The sequence below is a fragment of the Nothobranchius furzeri genome, chromosome 9 (genome assembly GCF_043380555.1).
Source record: "Nothobranchius furzeri strain GRZ-AD chromosome 9, NfurGRZ-RIMD1, whole genome shotgun sequence".
NCBI classification, from domain to species: domain Eukaryota; kingdom Metazoa; phylum Chordata; class Actinopteri; order Cyprinodontiformes; family Nothobranchiidae; genus Nothobranchius; species Nothobranchius furzeri.
Genome location: NC_091749.1, coordinates 26,742,908 through 26,761,744, shown reverse-complemented (window position 1 = coordinate 26,761,744; position 18,837 = coordinate 26,742,908). Strand labels below are relative to the sequence as shown.

General features: G+C 44.6%; 1 protein-coding gene across 1 annotated transcript in view; it reads left to right on the top strand.

Moving 5' to 3' along the window:
- Positions 1-18,837, top strand: part of itfg1 (integrin alpha FG-GAP repeat containing 1) — a 301,098-nt gene that overhangs the window by 192,019 nt on the left and 90,242 nt on the right. The window contains exons 13-14 of the mRNA XM_054732563.2: positions 12,928-12,971; positions 17,290-17,368. Of these exons, the coding sequence (XP_054588538.2) occupies positions 12,928-12,971; positions 17,290-17,368 (123 nt within the window). The remainder of the gene's footprint in view (positions 1-12,927; positions 12,972-17,289; positions 17,369-18,837) is intronic.

Here is an 18,837-nt window from a genome sequence, read left to right as displayed (position 1 = left end):
TGCTAATGCCAACGTTAGCTTCAACTAGTCGAGACTTTTTCAGCTGTTTCCTTGATGCTAAACCAACAACAGACTTCCCCGTCACAAGTCAAGATGGGTGAGTCCATCCAGAGGCGCCTCCAGCCTTTAAGGAGCACTCAGAAAAACTCACGGTGATCGATTATAATGAGAAATAATGACTGAACCATACCTTTAAGCTTAAAGTAAAGCATATTTTTCTTTTCAAGGTTTAAAAAGGAGCATACATTTACTAAAGATCTAAAGATTAAGACCATGAAGTTAAGAAAAAGAGTAAAATAACAACATCAGTGATCTCCAATCCATTTGTTTATAGAGAATTTTATACACAATACAACCAGAGTGTTGAACAATAAAAGCAATAGATGATAAAAGCAAACAACAAATAAAATACATCCAAGCTAACAAAGTTTAAACAATTGGCAGTAAAAACAATGAACTGAAATGAGAAAGTAAAAAAACATCTGAGCTAGGACACACTTATAAACATGAATACACCAAAAACACTAAAATCGTGACTATACCTTACACAGTAATCACACAGAACCAAAAGCCAACTAGAATAAGTAGGTCTTAAGAAGTGTGTTAAATGCTGCAAGCGAGGTGGCCTATCTAATGCAAGTAGCAAGCTGGTTCCAACATTTAGGCGTAGCCACAGCAAAAGCCCGATCACCCCTAAGCTTCAACCGTGGCCTCAGAACAACTAGTAGCTGCTTGTCAGCAGACTTTAGCCATCTTGGTTGATCATAGGTGTAATGAATAAAAAGGGTCAATCTCCACCATCGAATTGACACAGCATAACCTTTCGTGCACTCCGGAACTGCTGGGTCAGGGTTGTGCCAGCTGGAGGATCCAGATGCACAAATCAACCTTTTTCTCACTCGTTGTTCTTCAACGCAGACATAAATAAACTCACGGTTTCACCAGACGCAAAATCATTATCTCTCTTTGCTTAAAGTCAGACTGCTGGATTAGTCTCTCTGAATAAAAGTGAATCAACACGAATCCGACAAGACTTTTACAACTCATAAGTTAAATAATCATATGTGATGAATGAATAAGATGTTTAAATGAAATGTTTGAATAATCTGCGCTTAAATCAATGAATTTGAAATGAATGTTGTTCTTACCATGATCCATTTATATCACAAATCAGTATGCGTGTGATGTGACAAGTTTATCATTATCTACACTCATACACATCTTCATAAGATACAAATTAAGGTTAAGGTTCATCTCACATAACATTTGAAGATTCGTTATTCACAGAATTAAGAAACGTTTATCTGAAGGAAGGTGTGGCTTTCAGGGGAATGTTGTGGTAAAGTCTTCCAGACATGGCACATTCTGATTTGCCAGAATGGCCGAAAATCAGAATATTGTGGTTTATTAAAACAGGATCTACGTTGTTGTTGTCATCTTCCTCAGCTTATCCGGGTCCGGGTCGTGGGGGCAGCATCCCAACTAGGGAGCTCCAGACCATCCTCTCCCCAGCCACCTCCACCAGTTCCTCCGGCAGGACCCAAAGGCATTGCTGGACCAGACTGGAGATGTAACCTCTCCAACGTGTCCTGGGTCGACCCGGGGGCCTCCTGCTGGCAGGACATGCCCGAAACACCTCCCCGGGGAGGCGTCCAGGAGGCATCCTGACCAGATGCCCAAACCACCTCAACTGACTCCTTTCGATCCGGAGGAGCAGCGGTTCTACTCCGAGTCCCTCCCGAATGTCCGAGCTCCTCACCCTATCTCTAAGGCTGAGCCCGGCCACCCTACGGAGGAAACTCATTTCGGCCGCTTGTATTCGTGATCTTGTTCTTTCAGGCATTACCCAAAGCTCATGACCATAGGTGAGGATTGGGACATAGATCGACCGGTAAATCGAGACCCTGGCTTTCTGGCTCAGCTCCCTCTTCACCACGACAGATCGGCTCAGCATCCCCATCACTGCAGATGCCGAATCAATCCGCCTGTTGATCTCCCGATCCCTCCTACCCTCACTCATGAAAAAGACCCTGAGATACTTAAACTCCTCCACTTGAGGTAGGACCTCTTTCCCGACCCGGAGTTGGCAAGCCACCCTTTCCCAGTCGAGAACCATGGTCTCAGATTTGGAGGTGCTGATCCTCATCCCAGCCGCTTCACACTCGGCCATGAAAATACCCAGCAAGAGCTGAAGGTCAGAGCTGGATGAAGCTAGGAGGACCACATCATCCGCAAAAAGCAGACGAAATTCTCCTGCCACCAAACTCGACACACTCCACACCACGGCTGCACCTAGAAATTCTGTCCATAAAGGTAATGAACAGAGCCGGTGACAAAGGGCAGCCCTGGCGGAGTCCAACCCTCACCGGGAACAGGTCCGACTTACTACCGGCTATGCGGACCAAACTCACGCTCCTCTGGTAAAGAGACTGAATGGCCCTTAACAAAAGGCTACCCACCCCATACTGCTGGAGCGTCCCCCACAATATGCCCCTGGCAACACGGTCATAAGCCTTCTCCAAATCCACAAAACACATGTGGATTGGTTGGCCAAACTCCCATGCCCCCTCCATCACCCTTGCAAGGGTATAGAGCTGGTCCACAGTTCCACGGCCAGGACGAAAACCACATTGCTCCTCCTCAATCTGAGATTCGACTATCGATCGGACCCTCCTCTCCAGTACCTTGAAGTAGACCTTTCCAGGGAAGTTGAGGAGTGTGATCCCCCTATAGTTGGAACACACCCTCCGGTCACCCTTCTTAAAGATGGGGACCACCACCCTGGTCTGTCACTCTCAAGGAACTGCCTTCGATGAACACGCAATGTTGCAGAGACGTGTCAACCACGATAGCCCTACCACATCCATAGCCTTGAGATACCCAGGACGAATTTCATCCACCCCGGGGCTCCGCCACTGTGTAGTTGTTTGACTACCTCAGCAACTTCTGCCCCAGAGATTGGACAATCCATCCCCAGGTCTCCCGGCTCTGGCTCCTCCTCGGAATGCGCATAGGTGGGATTGAGGAGCTCCTCAAAGTATTCCTTCCACTGCCCGACTATAGCCCCAGTTGACGTCAGCAGCTCCCCATCCCCACTGTAAACCGTGTGAGCGAGTTGCTGCCTCCCTTTCCTGAGGGCGCCGGACAGTTTGCCAGAACCTCTATGGTGACGATCGATAGTTTTTCTCCATGACCTCACCAAACTCCTCCCACGCCCGAGATTTTGCCTCAACAACTGCCACTGCTGCACCCCGCTTGGCTATCCGGTACCTGTCTGCTGCCTCCAGAGACCCACAGACCAGCTACGCCCTGTAGGCCTCCTTCTTCAGCCTGACGGCTCTCCGACCCTCTGGTGTCCACCAGCGGGTACGGGAGTTGCCACCACGACTGGCACCGGCCACAGCTAGCAACAGCAGCCTCAACAATCGCAGAGTGGAACAAGGCCAACTCGGAGTTGATGTCAGCTATATTGCTTAAAATAACATCCAAATTAGTGGTACCTTGGTGCGGTTTGAATTTGGTCTTGTGAACCCATAAATAGATGGGAACTTTGTTACCTTTGGAGACCCTGATCAGATACATGACCGGAGAGAGTGGTTTAGTTGTCAGGCATGGACCTGACCTTCCCTGCAAAATGTTATTAACCAGTTTACCATAGGTGACTATTGTGTGACCAGAATTAGGAGCAAAATTGAGGTCAGAATGAGAGGCCCTCAGATCATGAGGAGTCATACTGCCCCTGCTGGATTCTTAAGACTTGTCTGTGGAAAAGAGAAGACAGAAAACACAGGACGCAGGCTGTTGTTAAGGCTTTGCAAAGCCCGCTCACTAGTGAAAGCCACAGTGCCACCAGACCGAACTGGCTGGAGCAGCAGGTGATGGTTGGACATCAAGAGATCTGGGAGTCCTCGGAGTGAGACAGCTGAAGAGAACCCAGATTCATACGGTCGTATTAAAGGAGGCTGTGGAGAAAGCACAGTCACGTTTAGGGCCACACACAGACATGTGACTAGCAAGAGAAACATTGTCTGTCCTGAAGACTGAATCCAAGAATGATTTAGGCTATAGACAGGTGCAGGCTTTCGAGGGTCCGGAGCAGATGTGCTCTCTGGAGGGCCCCCGGTCGACACACAGGTGCATTCAGAGAGATCAGGGTCAGCCAGTAGAGGTACAGGGCGACATTCGACTCCCCTTTTGGTAGGTAAGTCACCCACCTGAGGTTTAGAGGTCATCAGCGCCAGCTGTAGTGGAGTAAGGTGTTCCCACCGCAGATTACTGGGCTTCAGCTGGAGTCTCTGTGCCACCATCACCTCTCCCTGTGGCAGGTGGTGTCCCAACTGCAGGGTGTGGAGTCTCAGGCGGAGCGTCGCTGCAAGCGTCAGCTTCCCCTGGGTCAGGTGGTTTTCCCAACTCAGGTAGGAGTGGTTCTGCTGCTGGGATCACACAGGCTCTGTGGACATCGCTGATCTTAGAGGTACTTGATTCCCCGGTCAGTCCGGTGCCGTTGTGGTCAACAACACCTGAAAGAGGAATGACCCAAACACAAGAGAGAGCACGCGGCTCAGGAACACAGTCAAATGCCTGTGAAAGATGTCAAAAAGCTTTTGGCTCAGAAAGGTGCAAGATCATCCTGCTGATAGCAGGGTCCTGGAACTGAAGACTGACAAGGTCATTTATAGAAAAGGCAAGTTAAACAGACACAAACCCATCAGATGTTTGAAAGATGGACACTCATCAGGGGGCCACAACGGTTTTAGGGACCACAATGTGTCCACCTTTTTACCTTGAGTAGCAAGAGGGTCTGTCAAGTTGTTGAGATTGCCGTTAAAGAAGTTTTCTGTTGGAAGTTGAGTTTCAAAGCTGAGTTTCTGGCCACCAGTGTAGCTGGTAAGATGTTCACCTGTCCACATGGTGGAAAGAGAAAGATTGATGCAATCAGGATATTTTAACACAAGTTGTCGTTCTCGCTCGACTACAGTGCCAAGAGCATCTGTTTGGTCCACGACCTGTTTAATCTGAGAGAAAACATCAGAATGTGACCTGCTCAGAGTTACCAACCGTGAGACAGTGGAGGTCCGGTGGCAGAACCATGGGCAGAGGTTCTCCAACCCCTGACCAGAGTCCCCCCCCCCATCAATGAAAGCATCAATGCGCCTCAGAATGTCCATGCCAAGGGTGAGAGGCATGGTTCCACTCTTGGAGATGTACACGGGGTGTGTCAAGCTCACGGGCCCGATCGTGAACTGGAGCAGAGTCTTAGAAGACAAGAGCACTGTAGAATCTGAGAAAACACTGATAGTTAATGCACAGGGAATCAGTTCTGGAATGTGCACCCCCTCCCCTACATCCAAGCAGACGTGGTCATAAAGAGACTTGCTCATGATTGTAAAATCTGAACCTGTATCTAAAAGTGCATTGCAGGGATGCACCTGTTGCAAAATGACCGACACTGTGGGCTCACCACCCCTTTCCTGTGACAGGAGAGGTCCTAGCAGTAGTTCGTCAGGCTCGACACCAGGGTTTTCCGGGCCACTGTCCGTGGAGGCTTCACTTATCATCAGTGTGGATGGAGCGATATGGGACATGTTGTGGGTTTCATGTAAGTCAGAGCCAATTAATACAGAGATTTTGCCTCGGCAACTGCCACTGCTGCACCCCGCTTGGCTATCCGGTACCGTCTACTGCCTCCAGAGACCCACAGACCAGCCACGCCCTGTAGGCCTCCTTCTTCAGCCTGACGGCTCCCTGAACCTCTGGTGTCCACCAGCGGGTACGGGGGTTGCCACCACGACTGGCACCGGCCACCTTGCAACCACAGCTAGCAACAGCCGCCTCAACAATCGCAGAGTGGAACAAGGCCCACTCGGAGTCGATGTCCCCCACTGCTCTCGGGACATGGTCAAAGCTCTGCCAGAGGTGGAAGTTGAAGACCGTCTTGACAGGTTCTTCTGCCAAGCATTCCCAGCAGACCCTCACTATGTGTTTGGGTCTGCCAGGTCTACGCGGCATCTTCCCCTGCCATCTGATCCAACTCACCACCAGGTGGTGATCATCGACATATAAATATTGGACAATGGGTTTCCATAGGCTCCAATAACACATTTATGAAGATAAATGGGAGGTGGCCACCACCACCATTTTGACTGTGTCACAGGTTCCGTCAAGCCCAGACAATTCCACAAAAGGGAAGAGAGGTGGAGCTGAGGGTGGGGCTGTAAGGCTGGGATCAACTAACGACACCCCGTTGAACTAGCTACAAGCTAACCTGAAGCTAACCCAAAGCTAACGTGGAGGTGAAAGCTAAGCTAACGGAGGTAGCAACCTAGCTACAACCAGAGTTAACTGTGCACAACACCAGAGCTTCTGAGTCAGAGATACGCTGGGCTGACCGCTGGGTAAAACCGGGTGGAACACAGAGGTCTCCCGAGAGCTCCACAAGCCGGCAGCCGCACAGCGGCAGCAGAGATGCGCAGAGCTGCCGCTGGGGAGAACCGGGTGGAAAGGTTTCCATCCCAGAGCTCCACAAGCCGGCAGCCCGCGCAGCAGTCAGGAGCTGCGATCAGACAGAGATACGCCGAGCTGCGGGGAGAACCACAAGCCGGCAGCCCGTGCAGCAGACAGAAGCCGCGATCAGACAGAGATGCGCCGAGCTGCGGGTAGGGGAGAACAACAAGCCGGCAGCCTGCGCAGCAGACAGAAGCCGCGATCAGACAGAGATGCGCCGAGCTGCGGGGAGGGGAGAACCACAAGCCGGCAGCTCGCGCAGCAGACAGAAGCCGCGATCAGACAGAGATGCGCCGAGCTGCGGGGAGGGGAGAACTGGGTGGAAAACATCGGTCTCCCGAGAGCTCCACAAGCCGATAGTCGGAACCCAGCTCCACCAACATGTTATATTTCAACCCATTTTCTAAAGTACAACATTATGTTAAATGCACTGGGTTTTACCCTATTACATTTAAATTTCATGGTTAAACAATACATGTTAAAATCTAAGCTCAGCTCGGCAGTGACCTAAAATACATAAATATAATTTTACTTAGCGAAAAAAATGAAGTGGAGACTCGTTGGACGCTCTATTAGTGCAATTAATGCCACAGCAAGTCATTTTGTCCAACAATTGCACAAATAATATCCAACAAATAATACACAAACAGAGACTCAAAATCCCGAAACAGTTTCCAGGCCAGACTGAGGCCTTTCCACAGAGCTAGCTCTGCGGTCACGTGGGTCGGATGCTCATTAATTATACATAATTTTAGGCTTTTAATACACTTAAACAGAAGAGTGAGAAAAAAATTCACCCCCCTCAGAGTTGTTATGAGTGTAAACTAGATAATTTAAACCAAAAACATGTTTTGGTACCAGGCTGTAAACATGTTTATTTCTGCTGTGAAATTGGTATTTTTAACATGGGAGTCAATGAGGATTTGCGCGCTTCTGACACCAGCCCCTAGTGGATGAGGGTGAAACTACAATTTTTGTCACTTATGCGTTGGCCTCAAATTTTCACCCGCATTGTGGGGGCTTGGTGGTGATCAGTTGACAGCTCCGGTCCTCTCTTCACACGGGTGTCCAAAACATACGGCCGCAGGTCAGATGATACAACTACAAAGTCTATCATTGACCTGTGACCTAGACTGCCCTGGTACCAAGTGTACCGATGGGCATCCTTATGTTCGAACATAGTGTAAACAGGATTTAGTTCCCGATTCATTCCGTTTACAGCTGAACCCCAATTCGGCCAATTCGGGAAATAAGCCTTTTTAAGACATTTATTTTGACATACAGTCACGCTGCAAGCTGACAGCCAGACGGCTCTCTAAGAGCCATATTCACTTTGGACGCAGACAAGCATTCCAGCTACTGTTGTAACCTGGAGACATCTCAAGACTGGACGGGTCTTACCGAAGTTAATCTACTGGCTTCAGGTGCCGTGCAGTCCGCTCAACTTCTGACAGCCCGGATCTGCTGGGGGTCTCCGCCAGGGTTTGTAGACACAAAAGATTGTGTCTGATGCTGTTTTATTAACAATCAACTCTCTAGTTTATAGCAAACAACAAATTCTTTTACACCCAGATTTCACAATTTCTTTCAGATCCAAAGATTCTGATAAACATCTAACTTACATCACACCACCTACACATCACATTCCATCACTGCATGTCCACTCCATCACATCTCATTATTCATATCTTGTCATATATTATAATTGGTTTAGAAAATAATAAAACATTTTTTGAACTATATACCTGACTCTGTCTGAATTAATAAGAAGTGTGTTTATGATCCCTGAACAAGCAAAGAACTCTAGACTCTTCTGATTAAACAGTCAAAAATCAATCAGATTAATTTTTCATATTCATATGGAATAATCACATCTTATTGGTCATAATTAATTTGTAGTCGTCACGCTGCAAAGTGTGACTGCTACTGTACATAGAGATAAGAAGGTGCATGCCCAATTTAAGTGGTAGTGCGCATTTCTCCTGATGATAGGGGGCAGTAGATACCTAAATCACTGCAAGCAAGCAGTATTTTTGTGTTGGAGTAAGACCTTACCGACAGATGCCTATTAGGGTCAAAAAGCCTTGGAGAGTTCAAACTCCAGCAAAATAACAAGAACATCAGACTCCCTTTCATCACTGTTAACAAGTGAAGATGTAAATGTGTAAAACAACAACATTTATGAGTAGTGAAAGTTTTGTAATCATTTGTTACAAATCAGTAAATGCATTTTGTCCTCATGGGCTCCCGTAGAAGGAAACATGGCATCTAATATGGCGTCGCCCAGAGACTAATGGGCCATTCCCATCTGTACCGGGTCGGCCCGGGCCGGGTAGCCCCAATCGGCCCCAGCCTGGCCCGGTTGATTCCACACATCCTTGCCTTAAGCCCATGTGGGCTGATTCTACCCTCCAATCAGAGGCTTGCTCTAATGGAAGGTGTGAATTTGCTGTCAGCAGTGGGTGTGTTGGCCCTGGTCGGCCTGAAGCAGACCCCCTCGAGAAGAGGGCTGAGAATGAGCCTTGGTTGGCCCGGAAAAATACCAGGCCACCCAGATATGTAAACAACTACGCTACCCGGCCCGGGCCGACCCGGTACAGATGGGAATGGCCCATTAATACCCGCTCCCATTTTAGACCTGATTTTTATGGTTATATTACGTAGCTGCCAATATTTTTCAACAACTGGGAATTGTTTCATTCATTTTCAACAACATTTCGATGGATATTTCCAGAGATTAATGGTTAAAACTACGCATTGTCATTTTAAGGACTTTTACGTTAAAAGAAGGATTTTAAAACACGCTGCAAAAAAACAACCGTAATCCAATGAAGGGAAGCCCACACTGAGGTGATGTGCTTCGACCCGCGGGTGCCAGTCAGCAGGCGAGCAGCAGCATTTTAAACTAAGTGAGAGAGACACACCTGACTCACCCCTACATAAAGACCTTTGCAGTAATCCAATCTGGAGGTGATAAATGCATGAATCAGTCCCTCAAGGTCTTCCTTTACTAGAACAGATTTCATTTTTGCTGTGATATTAATCAGTCAAAAACATACAGGCAACAGCCCCAGTGATTCCAGAGACTGAAGAAGTGAACCGAGCTTCGTTTGTGCTGGACGGAAGGGAAACAACGTTATTGTCGGAGGCCATCAGACAGCACATACATCTGTACATTAGATTAGCAGCACATGGAGGAGTACCAGCATACATAAACATCTGGCTGGCTGCGCTCCATCCAGGTACCCTCAGCAGCAGCTTCTGCCCATCATTGTACGCCACCCGCACCAGCCCCATCTATTACTTATTAACACCCTTTTTTATTGCTGAAGGTCAGTAACGTTATTTGTATGACATATTTTAGTGTCTCTGTGGTTTCCCATAAGTACGTTTTAATGACCACTCTAATTACTAAAGCAGCTAACAAAGAAACTGGTTTTTATTAGTCTGCCACATTGTACCAACAGATATTTCTTTAAACGTTTTTGTCTCAGTTCTAAAGTCCTGATGCTTGTGTTATAGTCCACATTAATCCAAATAAAATTGTGTTTTTTAATCTGCGTGAAAGGTTTCCACTCCTAAACAGAATATGTTTCTCTGTGTGTCTGTGGAGATTTGGTCAGGGTGTCATAGTTTGTACATTAAGAGTAACTGACCTATAAAGAAACATGCATGGGTTCTCTCTCAGCTGTTGATAGAGCCGGTTACCCAGAATGCTTTGTTCCAGCTAAAAGTTTTCAGCCCTGTTTTTTTTTTTTTGTTTATCCAAGTTAAACCTGATATTTGTCCACACTCTGTTTTGTTGTTGTTTTCTTCAGCGTGCACACACGCTGTATTCCTAACAAGCCTGCTCTCATCAGTCAGATAGATGTAGCCTGCTGTATTGAGCTAGCTGCTTCCTGTCCGAGCTGAATACTAGTAAAGTCCCTCCAAACGTCACTGTGGTATTGATTAAGAACTTCACTTAAGTTAAAGCTACTGTCAGTGCTGCCTTTTCTAATGCTTTTCTGTATTTTAAAAGATTTGTAAACATCTGTGTATCATCAGTGAGCTGTACCTCAGCAACAACTTCAAAGTCAAAGTCATTTTTATTGTCATTTCTACCACATGTGCAGGACATACAGAGAAACGAAATTGAGTTTCAGTGCACACAATTCAGAGATCAGACATACATGGGTAAGACACATGACAAGAATTGGTGACTGCGGTCATTCGCAACATGAGTCGCGCTACCTTAATAGATAGATGAAAAGGGTGTTACATGAGGATAATTGGGGGTAAGGTGTAAAAAAAAAGGCATAGCAGAGTTAGACCCAGCGGGGAGTAACTATTACACAAAAAAAAAACTCCTCAACATAGAAGCACAAACAGCACAGATACAAAACATCAGAATCCGATGGGGAGGCGGGTTGAAGCCTCCAATGGGAGCTGCAGGTACGGCACATCAACCAGCTGCAGACCAACAGGTGGGAGGGAGAGATAAGGAACTTAAACTCATTTAGCTTTATTCTGACTAGTTACAACAAATGAGTGCACAACAAACACCGTGATGTCCTGATTGTGATCAACAACATGAAGCTTTCTATAATAAATGCAGCTTTCTCAGCCAGATGTGAGATTAGTAATCAATCGAGTGTGATGTAAAAGAGAAGACTATAGTGAATGTGGGATTATGGGATTGGCAGAAACTTTAGATTACAACACAGCTACAGCCTACACAGCCAATCAAAATGTGGCTTTATTGCTGTACTTTTGGTCCTCTAATAGACTTCTCCTGCTACCTTGTGCATCCCTGAAAAGCTCTCTGCACCTTCACCATGCTCTATTTGTTAGCAGCATGTTTCCATGACGATTCACTATTAACCTCTGCATAGCACCTCAACCATTTCCAGCATGGCCCTGGTCCACTGCAGGAGCTTTGAAGTAGAAGATCACACTGGTGTGACACTAAGAAAACCAACCCGCGCTGGTGCATGTGGACCTCATGGATATTCTACCCATACTACCAGTATTTTGCTGCCATGAAAATTAACCACCATGAACTTGCTAACAGGTGCAAGCTCAATACCATGGTAAACCACTTTTAATGGGGAGCCTCTGATGTTATTAAAGGTCTCATTCACAAAAAATGTGTAATAGTTGTTCTTTTTGATACGATATGACATTTGTCTTATGGCCTGAATTAGCCACAGGTAGGAAATACACAGAAAATAATCAGGCCAGAGAAAGCCAGTCCCTTCTACATCACACTGTAAAATTTGCATTTATGGCCCCGCCCACCTTTGCTTGTAACCCTAGAGGGCTGTGTTGATTAGGTAGCCAGGAGAGAGCAGAGTGTCTAAGCTAATATGAGCTAACCATTAGCATTAGCAACTCCACAACATGGCAGAACAAAATAAAACGTCAGTATTGCATTTTTAGAAACAAGAACGATCAAAAGCAGCAGACAAGTCACACTGCTGTTAACCAATCAGAGGCTAAATGTTTGCATATCATGAATATTAATAAGTAAGACACCAGGTCCTGCTCTTTTCTGCCCCTATCCCCAACTAATTTCTACTTCCTGAAACAGCAGCTCCAGAGCTGTTTTCCACTGAAAATGTCTCATATGACATCAGTTCACACTGGAGACCACAAACAAACTCAGTTCTTAAAATTTGAGTGAATGAGACCTTTAATCTGCACTGGAACACCTCACCACGACCCTGCAAACACCATCCACCTTCTAGTGCAATGTTTACACCCTACTGAAGACTTTACCCATAGTGGTATTGTCCATCAGTTGCTAACTAAATACCCCCCCAGACATTTCTCTTCTGTGTTTTCTTTCCTCCATTGTTGTTACCTTGCTTTAGCTCTGTGTTGTCGTCTTTAGACGGGTGCATTGGTCATTGTCTAATTCAGTGCCTGACCTCATGAACACAATTAGGCTTTAGCTTGACTCCGCCGCCCAAATCAAAGGAACTCTGAACTCAGAATGCCATTACTATGCTAATAAAATCACTTCTCTAATACCTGATTTACTATTCACTGGACTTCATCCTCGCCTCGCTTGTGTCAATAAGTGAAAAGCTGCTAGAGCAAACACGCTCATGTTAATAGCTTATTGTTTTGGGTTTTTAATTGCTGTGGTTTATTTTAACCTCCACTTCTGTCTGTTTCGATCACACCAACATAGCATGCACAACTGATGATTAAATTCTGTTAAATGTGGTGTAAATATGAACAATAATCGGGGATTTAACTGATTCTGTTTCCAGTCAAACACTTTAAAATGAGTTTGAGTCTCGGCGTAAACTCATCTATCTCAGTTGGACACGCTGGCTGTTTCAGCACAGCAACAGCATTCCCTACAACAGAGAGTGTTACTGTGTTCCTGAAAAAGATGTTCGCTCTGACGATCTGTGATTTCCTCTTCCCCAGTGCTCAGTGGCCTCTGCTCCAACGCCTGTCCTGAAGATGTCAGGGTAAGAACATGCCATTTGACTAATTTGACAAAAAAAAAAGTCTTGTGTAGGAAAACTGTGTCCTTTTCAGATCTGTGGTCAGGAATTTGAGGTATATTCTTAAGAAATGCTAGGAAAACCAACATATTTCAGTAAAACAATAAAGGTTTCCAAACAAAGCAGTCAGACTACAGTATCAGAAAGTAGTCTGGGTATTTTTACATATCGGTTTATTATTTATACTTATGGGATGAACTGAAATGATTCCTTAGAAAATACAAATACGATTGATTAGACCTGAGGTAAACATGTAATTATGTACTTTACTGCAGAAAATGAACCTGATTGGTTTTTAGTTTGTGAACATTTCAGAAAGCCTGATCCAAACCTGCACCTTACTCCAGAACTTCACCTTTAGCTTTTCACAACATTAGGAACTGAGTTTAACCTTTAGCTCTTCGAGACTGAACTCCCAACACTTTTTCTGGTGAGAAAATGAAGCCCATCATAAAAGGTACAACATGGTGTAGGTTCTGTCATGCTGTACGGCTGCTCTGCTGCCTCCTTTCTGCAGGCATCAAAGGGCTGATAAAATCAGAAGAGTACAAAAGCTTTTCAGAGAGATGTGTTACCCTGTTACAAAACCAGGGTTCTGGTGGCTTCAGTGAGCCAAAAGAAACTGTTGCACCAAAGGCTTCCCTTCCTTTTATAGCGACTCGGGTTTTTCCAATAATGTACAGTGTAAGAATTTCAATAATAATAATAAACAAGTCAGTATTTTCTTAAACTCCTGACATTTGAAATGATGCTATGGGATCTGCTGTTTGAAGTTTGTTATTGGGCAGGGACACCCTGACAGCTGATCTCTACTGAGACTGGCTGGGATTGATGTTCTCATAACTGCTACTTGTTCCTAGTTTGCCCCCTGTGCCCAGTATGATAGTTTCTTATAGTATGTAATATTTGATGCTCGTATTAACACAATCAAGCCACAACTCTCACTAGTTTGGTAACGAGTAGAGGAGCATCTGTACTTAAATGCATCGCTGTGAGAAAGATATGATTTTGTCACTTTTAGATCACAAACATCTGGAAAAAAACAACAAATTTTTAAATGCTAGCAATGCAAGAAAATATTGATACACAGAGTTTTGTGTTATGATACTAAATCAATCTTCAAAGCAGACTAAACAAATTCTTTTTTGAGAATTTACCTGCAAACATTTACTGTTTGTGTGTGGTGCTATTCAAGCTCCAACTGCTACGGGGCAGCAGTTTTTACCATCATCATTCTAACAACATCTCACAAGAACTCTGGATGTGTCTGGGAATCATCTGGCCTGAGTTTTCCAATTTAAAAGTTGCAAATATCCTCTGTCCTTTAGTATCCCAGTATATCCTACTGTCCCCCCATATAAGTGATATGTATATATATATATATATATATATATATATATAGTGGGGCAAAAAAGTATTTAGTCAGCCACCGATTGTGCAAGTTCTCCCACTTAAAATGATGACAGAGGTCAGTAATTTTCATCACAGGTACACTTCAACTGTGAGAGACAGAATGTGAAAAAAAAATCCATGAATTCACATGGCAGGATTTTTAAAGAATTTATTTGTGAATCAGGGTAGAAAATAAGTATTTGGTCAATAACAAAAAATCAACTCATTACTTTGTAACATAACCTTTGTTGGCAATAACAGAGGTCAAACGGTTACTATAGGTCTTTACAAGGTTTGCACACACAGTAGCTGGTATTTTGGCCCATTCCTCCATGCAGATCTTCTCGAGAGCAGTGATGTTTTGGGCCTGTCGCCGAGCAACACGGACTTTCAACTCCCTCCACAGATTTTCTATGGGGTTGAGGTCTGGAGACTGGCTAGGCCACTCCAGGACTTTCAAATGCTTCTTACGGAGCCACTCCTTTGTTGTCCGGGCGGTGAGTTTGGGATCATTGTCATGTTGGAAGACCCAGCCACGTTTCATCTTCAAAGCTCTCAATGATGGAAGGAGGTTTTGTCTCAGAATCTCACGATACATGGCCCCATTCATTCTGTCCTTAACACGGATCAGTCGTCCTGTCCCCTTAGCAGAAAAACAGCCCCAAAGCATGATGTTCCCACCCCCGTGCTTCACAGTAGGTATGGTGTTCTTGGGATGCAACTCAGTATTCTTCTTCCTCCAAACACGGCGAGTTGAGTTTATACCAAAAAGTTCTACTTTGGTTTCATCTGACCACATGACATTCTCCCAATCCTCTGCTGTATCATCCATGTGCTCTCTGGCAAACTTCAGACAGGCCTGGACATGCACTGGCTTCAGCAGCGGAACACATCTGGCACTGCAGGATCTGATTCCCTGCCGTTGTAGTGTGTTACTGATGGTGACCTTTGTTACTGTGGTCCCAGCTCTCTGCAGGTCATTCACCAGGTCCCCCCGTGTGGTTCTGGGATTCTTGCTCACCGTTTTCATGATCATTTTGACCCCACGGGATGAGATCTTGCGTGGAGCCCCAGATCGAGGGAGATTATCAGTGGTCTTGTATGTCTTCCATTTTCTGATAATTGCTCCCACAGTTGATTTTTTCACACCAAGCTGCTTGCCTATTGTAGATTCATTCTTCCCAGTCTGGTGCAGGTCTACAATTCTTTTCCTGGTGTCCTTCGAAAGCTCTTTGGTCTTGGCCATAGTGGAGTTTGGAGTCTGACTGTTTGAGGCTGTGGACAGGTGTCTTTTATACAGATAATGAGTTCAAACAGGTGCCATTAATACAGGTAACGAGTGGAGGACAGAAAAGCCTCTTAAAGAAGATGTTACAGGTCTGTGAGAGCCAGAGATTTTCCTTGTTGGAAGTGACCAAATACTTATTTTCCACCCTGATTTACAAATAAATTCTTTAAAAATCCTGCCATGTGAATTTATGGATTTTTTTCACATTATATCTCTCACAGTTGAAGTGTACCTATGATGAAAATTACTGACCTCTGTCATCATTTTAAGTGGGAGAACTTGCACATTTTCAGGCCTGCTGTGCTTTAGATGTTGTTCTGGGTTCTTTGGTTCTTGAGTGTCTTCACAAGAGCTATGATGTGTTGCTTTTTGAGGTCTTTAACCTCCTTTATGTTTTCAGACAGGTTCTTCTTATTTCTGAAGGTGTGATAGTGATCAGGCCTGGTTGTAAGTTAGCTCAGCTTTACAAAAATGTGGTTAATCCCTGATAAATTAACTAGGTTTGGGCTGGTCTGGGTCACTTTTGACCCTTAAATGAAATTGCCATTTAAAAACTATGCTTTGGATTGAGTCAGGTTGTCTGGAACAATTAGATGAAAAAAGCAAAATTAGAGGAACTCTGTAAAATTATTTGGAAAACACAAAATGGTGCAAATGTGAAGTGAAACCAATGTAAAAACCAAACATTGTTTCTGTGTTTTTGTCAGAAACAACCATCTCAGTCTTTCTGTAATTTAAAGGTTTGGCTCTGCAGCCGGAGAACACCGTGTAAAGTTTGTTTTTTCCTCACATAACCTCTTCATCTGTAATCAGCTGTGGGGTAAAGATGTTTGATGGATTGAATGTTTAGCTTTATTAATCTCTAGTGTGCTAATGGACAATTATCACACGCGGGCAGACCAATGAAGATTAAAGAACAGTATTACTCTGAATCCAGCCTCTCACTGGTGGAAGCCCTTTACAAAACACATCAGCTTTGACATGGACAAGAGGCTGCTGGTTGTTTTGCTACGCTGTCTACTCTTCCGCATGCTTGATGTCTAAGTGAAATTTATGATGAATGCACTAGACGAGTGGTGCTTGCAGCTGTTTCAACTCCTATCCTCTCCCATCCATCAGCCTGCTCTGTCTTTCCATTTCACTCTCGTACTCTTCTTAGTCACACCTCTTCTTCCTGCAGACCCCCCCCCCCCCCCCCCATCTTATTTATTTTTGTTTTAAGGGTTTTTTTTATGTATCTCATTCTTATTCTTCTCTCATCCGGCTACTGCATGACGGGCCAAGTCTCTTCGGGGGTGGGGGGGTGTCTGCTCATGATGATGTAAAGTGAAGGGTAACTTGACAGGTCTGCTCATTCCCTGTTATCCTTTCGTAATGAGGAGATGAGACAGTACTTAAGCATCCACCCACACTAAGGCATAAACAAGCCAATGTCACTCTCCTTTATGATCAGGCAGATTCTGAGCCAGCCAGGTCAGGCCATTGCTGTGTCAGCCGATGTTAAATTACAGCTATTTATATCTGTCCTCGTTTGCTTTGAAAGATGGACACTAATCAGAAAAGAGATTGTAAACAATAAAATAATCTGTACTATTTTTTCAGCCTTTTGGTGTGAATCAACCAGGTCCTTATGTCATGTACACCACCGCTGACTCAAATGGCTACCTGAAAAACGCCTCAGGTAAGCACTTTCTTCCTTTTATATCTGTCCACGAGTCTGCCGATCCCCAACGATCCTCCTTATTCTTTTAAAACGGCCAGGTTTTCCTAAAATGAAAGCAAATATACCGCCTGAGCTTTTTTATATTTATGGAAGCCTCATTCATGTCCAGGCCTTGAAAACAGAGCTGTCTGTCCTCTGTTTGTTCAAGCACCAAAGGTTGTGTTTGGGAGGATTCTGAGAAAGGAACAGATGGGAACAAGTGTTTTGTATTGATTTTATTTGTCACTTTCTCCTAATATGAATGGGAAGAGCAGAGGTAGACTGAACAGCTGTGGGTGGAACTGTAATATGGTGCAAAAGTCTATTTCAGGAATTCAACTTAGACTGAGAGACCATCTAAAGCAGTAGACACCAGCCTGGTGCCCGCAGGAACTTTATAAGGTGCTCACAGACCATTTCTCCAGTCTAAAATACCATTAGTTTAGACCCATTGAAGCTGTTGGTTAATGGCTAAACCATCTACATGGTGGCAAGTTCTTGTGACGGAATAAGGGGACAGATACTATAAGTTTTTACTTCTTTCTGTTCCTTTTTCAGTATTTTTTTAGTTAACCTGTTTTGAATTTTATTTTTATTGTGAATAAATGAAAATAAATCTTTAAAAAGAAAAAAGTAAGATCTAAATCCCTACGTTTAGTTTTGTTAGCTTAAATCTCGTAAATGGGGTTCCTGCCCTCCAGCTTCTGTGGATGTGCGCTGTTACCCGGTTGTAAACAATAACTTTCAATGGGTCTGTATATTTATAAACTATGGTTTCCTTTAAAAACATCACAACGATGGATAATGGCGTTGTGTGTCTCCGTGTTGACAAAGACGGAGAAGTATAAACTAGCCTTAAGTCTATTACAGGGACAGGAGAACATATCCTGCCAAAGCCTAGAATGAGGGGAGTCTAATTAAACATGTTTCTGTGGGAATATAACTATGGGCTGCTGTGTAAACGTGTCTGCAGTGGTCTCTGGTAGGAATAAATGCCTTGTAAGTCATTTTCAGGGGGCAGAAAACAATGGTGCACCATTTCTAGGAACTAGAAGTGAGCCACTTCACAGCTGAGCTTTAGACGGAAGGTTTGTGTGTCTTATTTCCTGATATTTGGGCCTCTCACCTCGAATTGGATAACTGCAATGCGACTACCACTGACTTGCAACGTAGATGTTTTACATCTACAAAAAACACAAGCCTGAAGGAGTTCTGCTGTGTGGTGGAGTTGCTAATGGTAACGGTTAGCTTCCTCTATTAGAGACGTTCTCTGCTTTTTCCTGAACGCTAAACCAGCAACAGCCTTCCCTGTTATGAGTCAAGATGGGTGAGTTCGTGAATGTTAAGTGACAGTGTGGCATAGATCTTTCAGGCCTTTCTAATCCGAGTTTCACCGTCTGTTTTCTGTCAGAAGCTAACACAGGAGATAGGTGTAGGAGACTATTTCC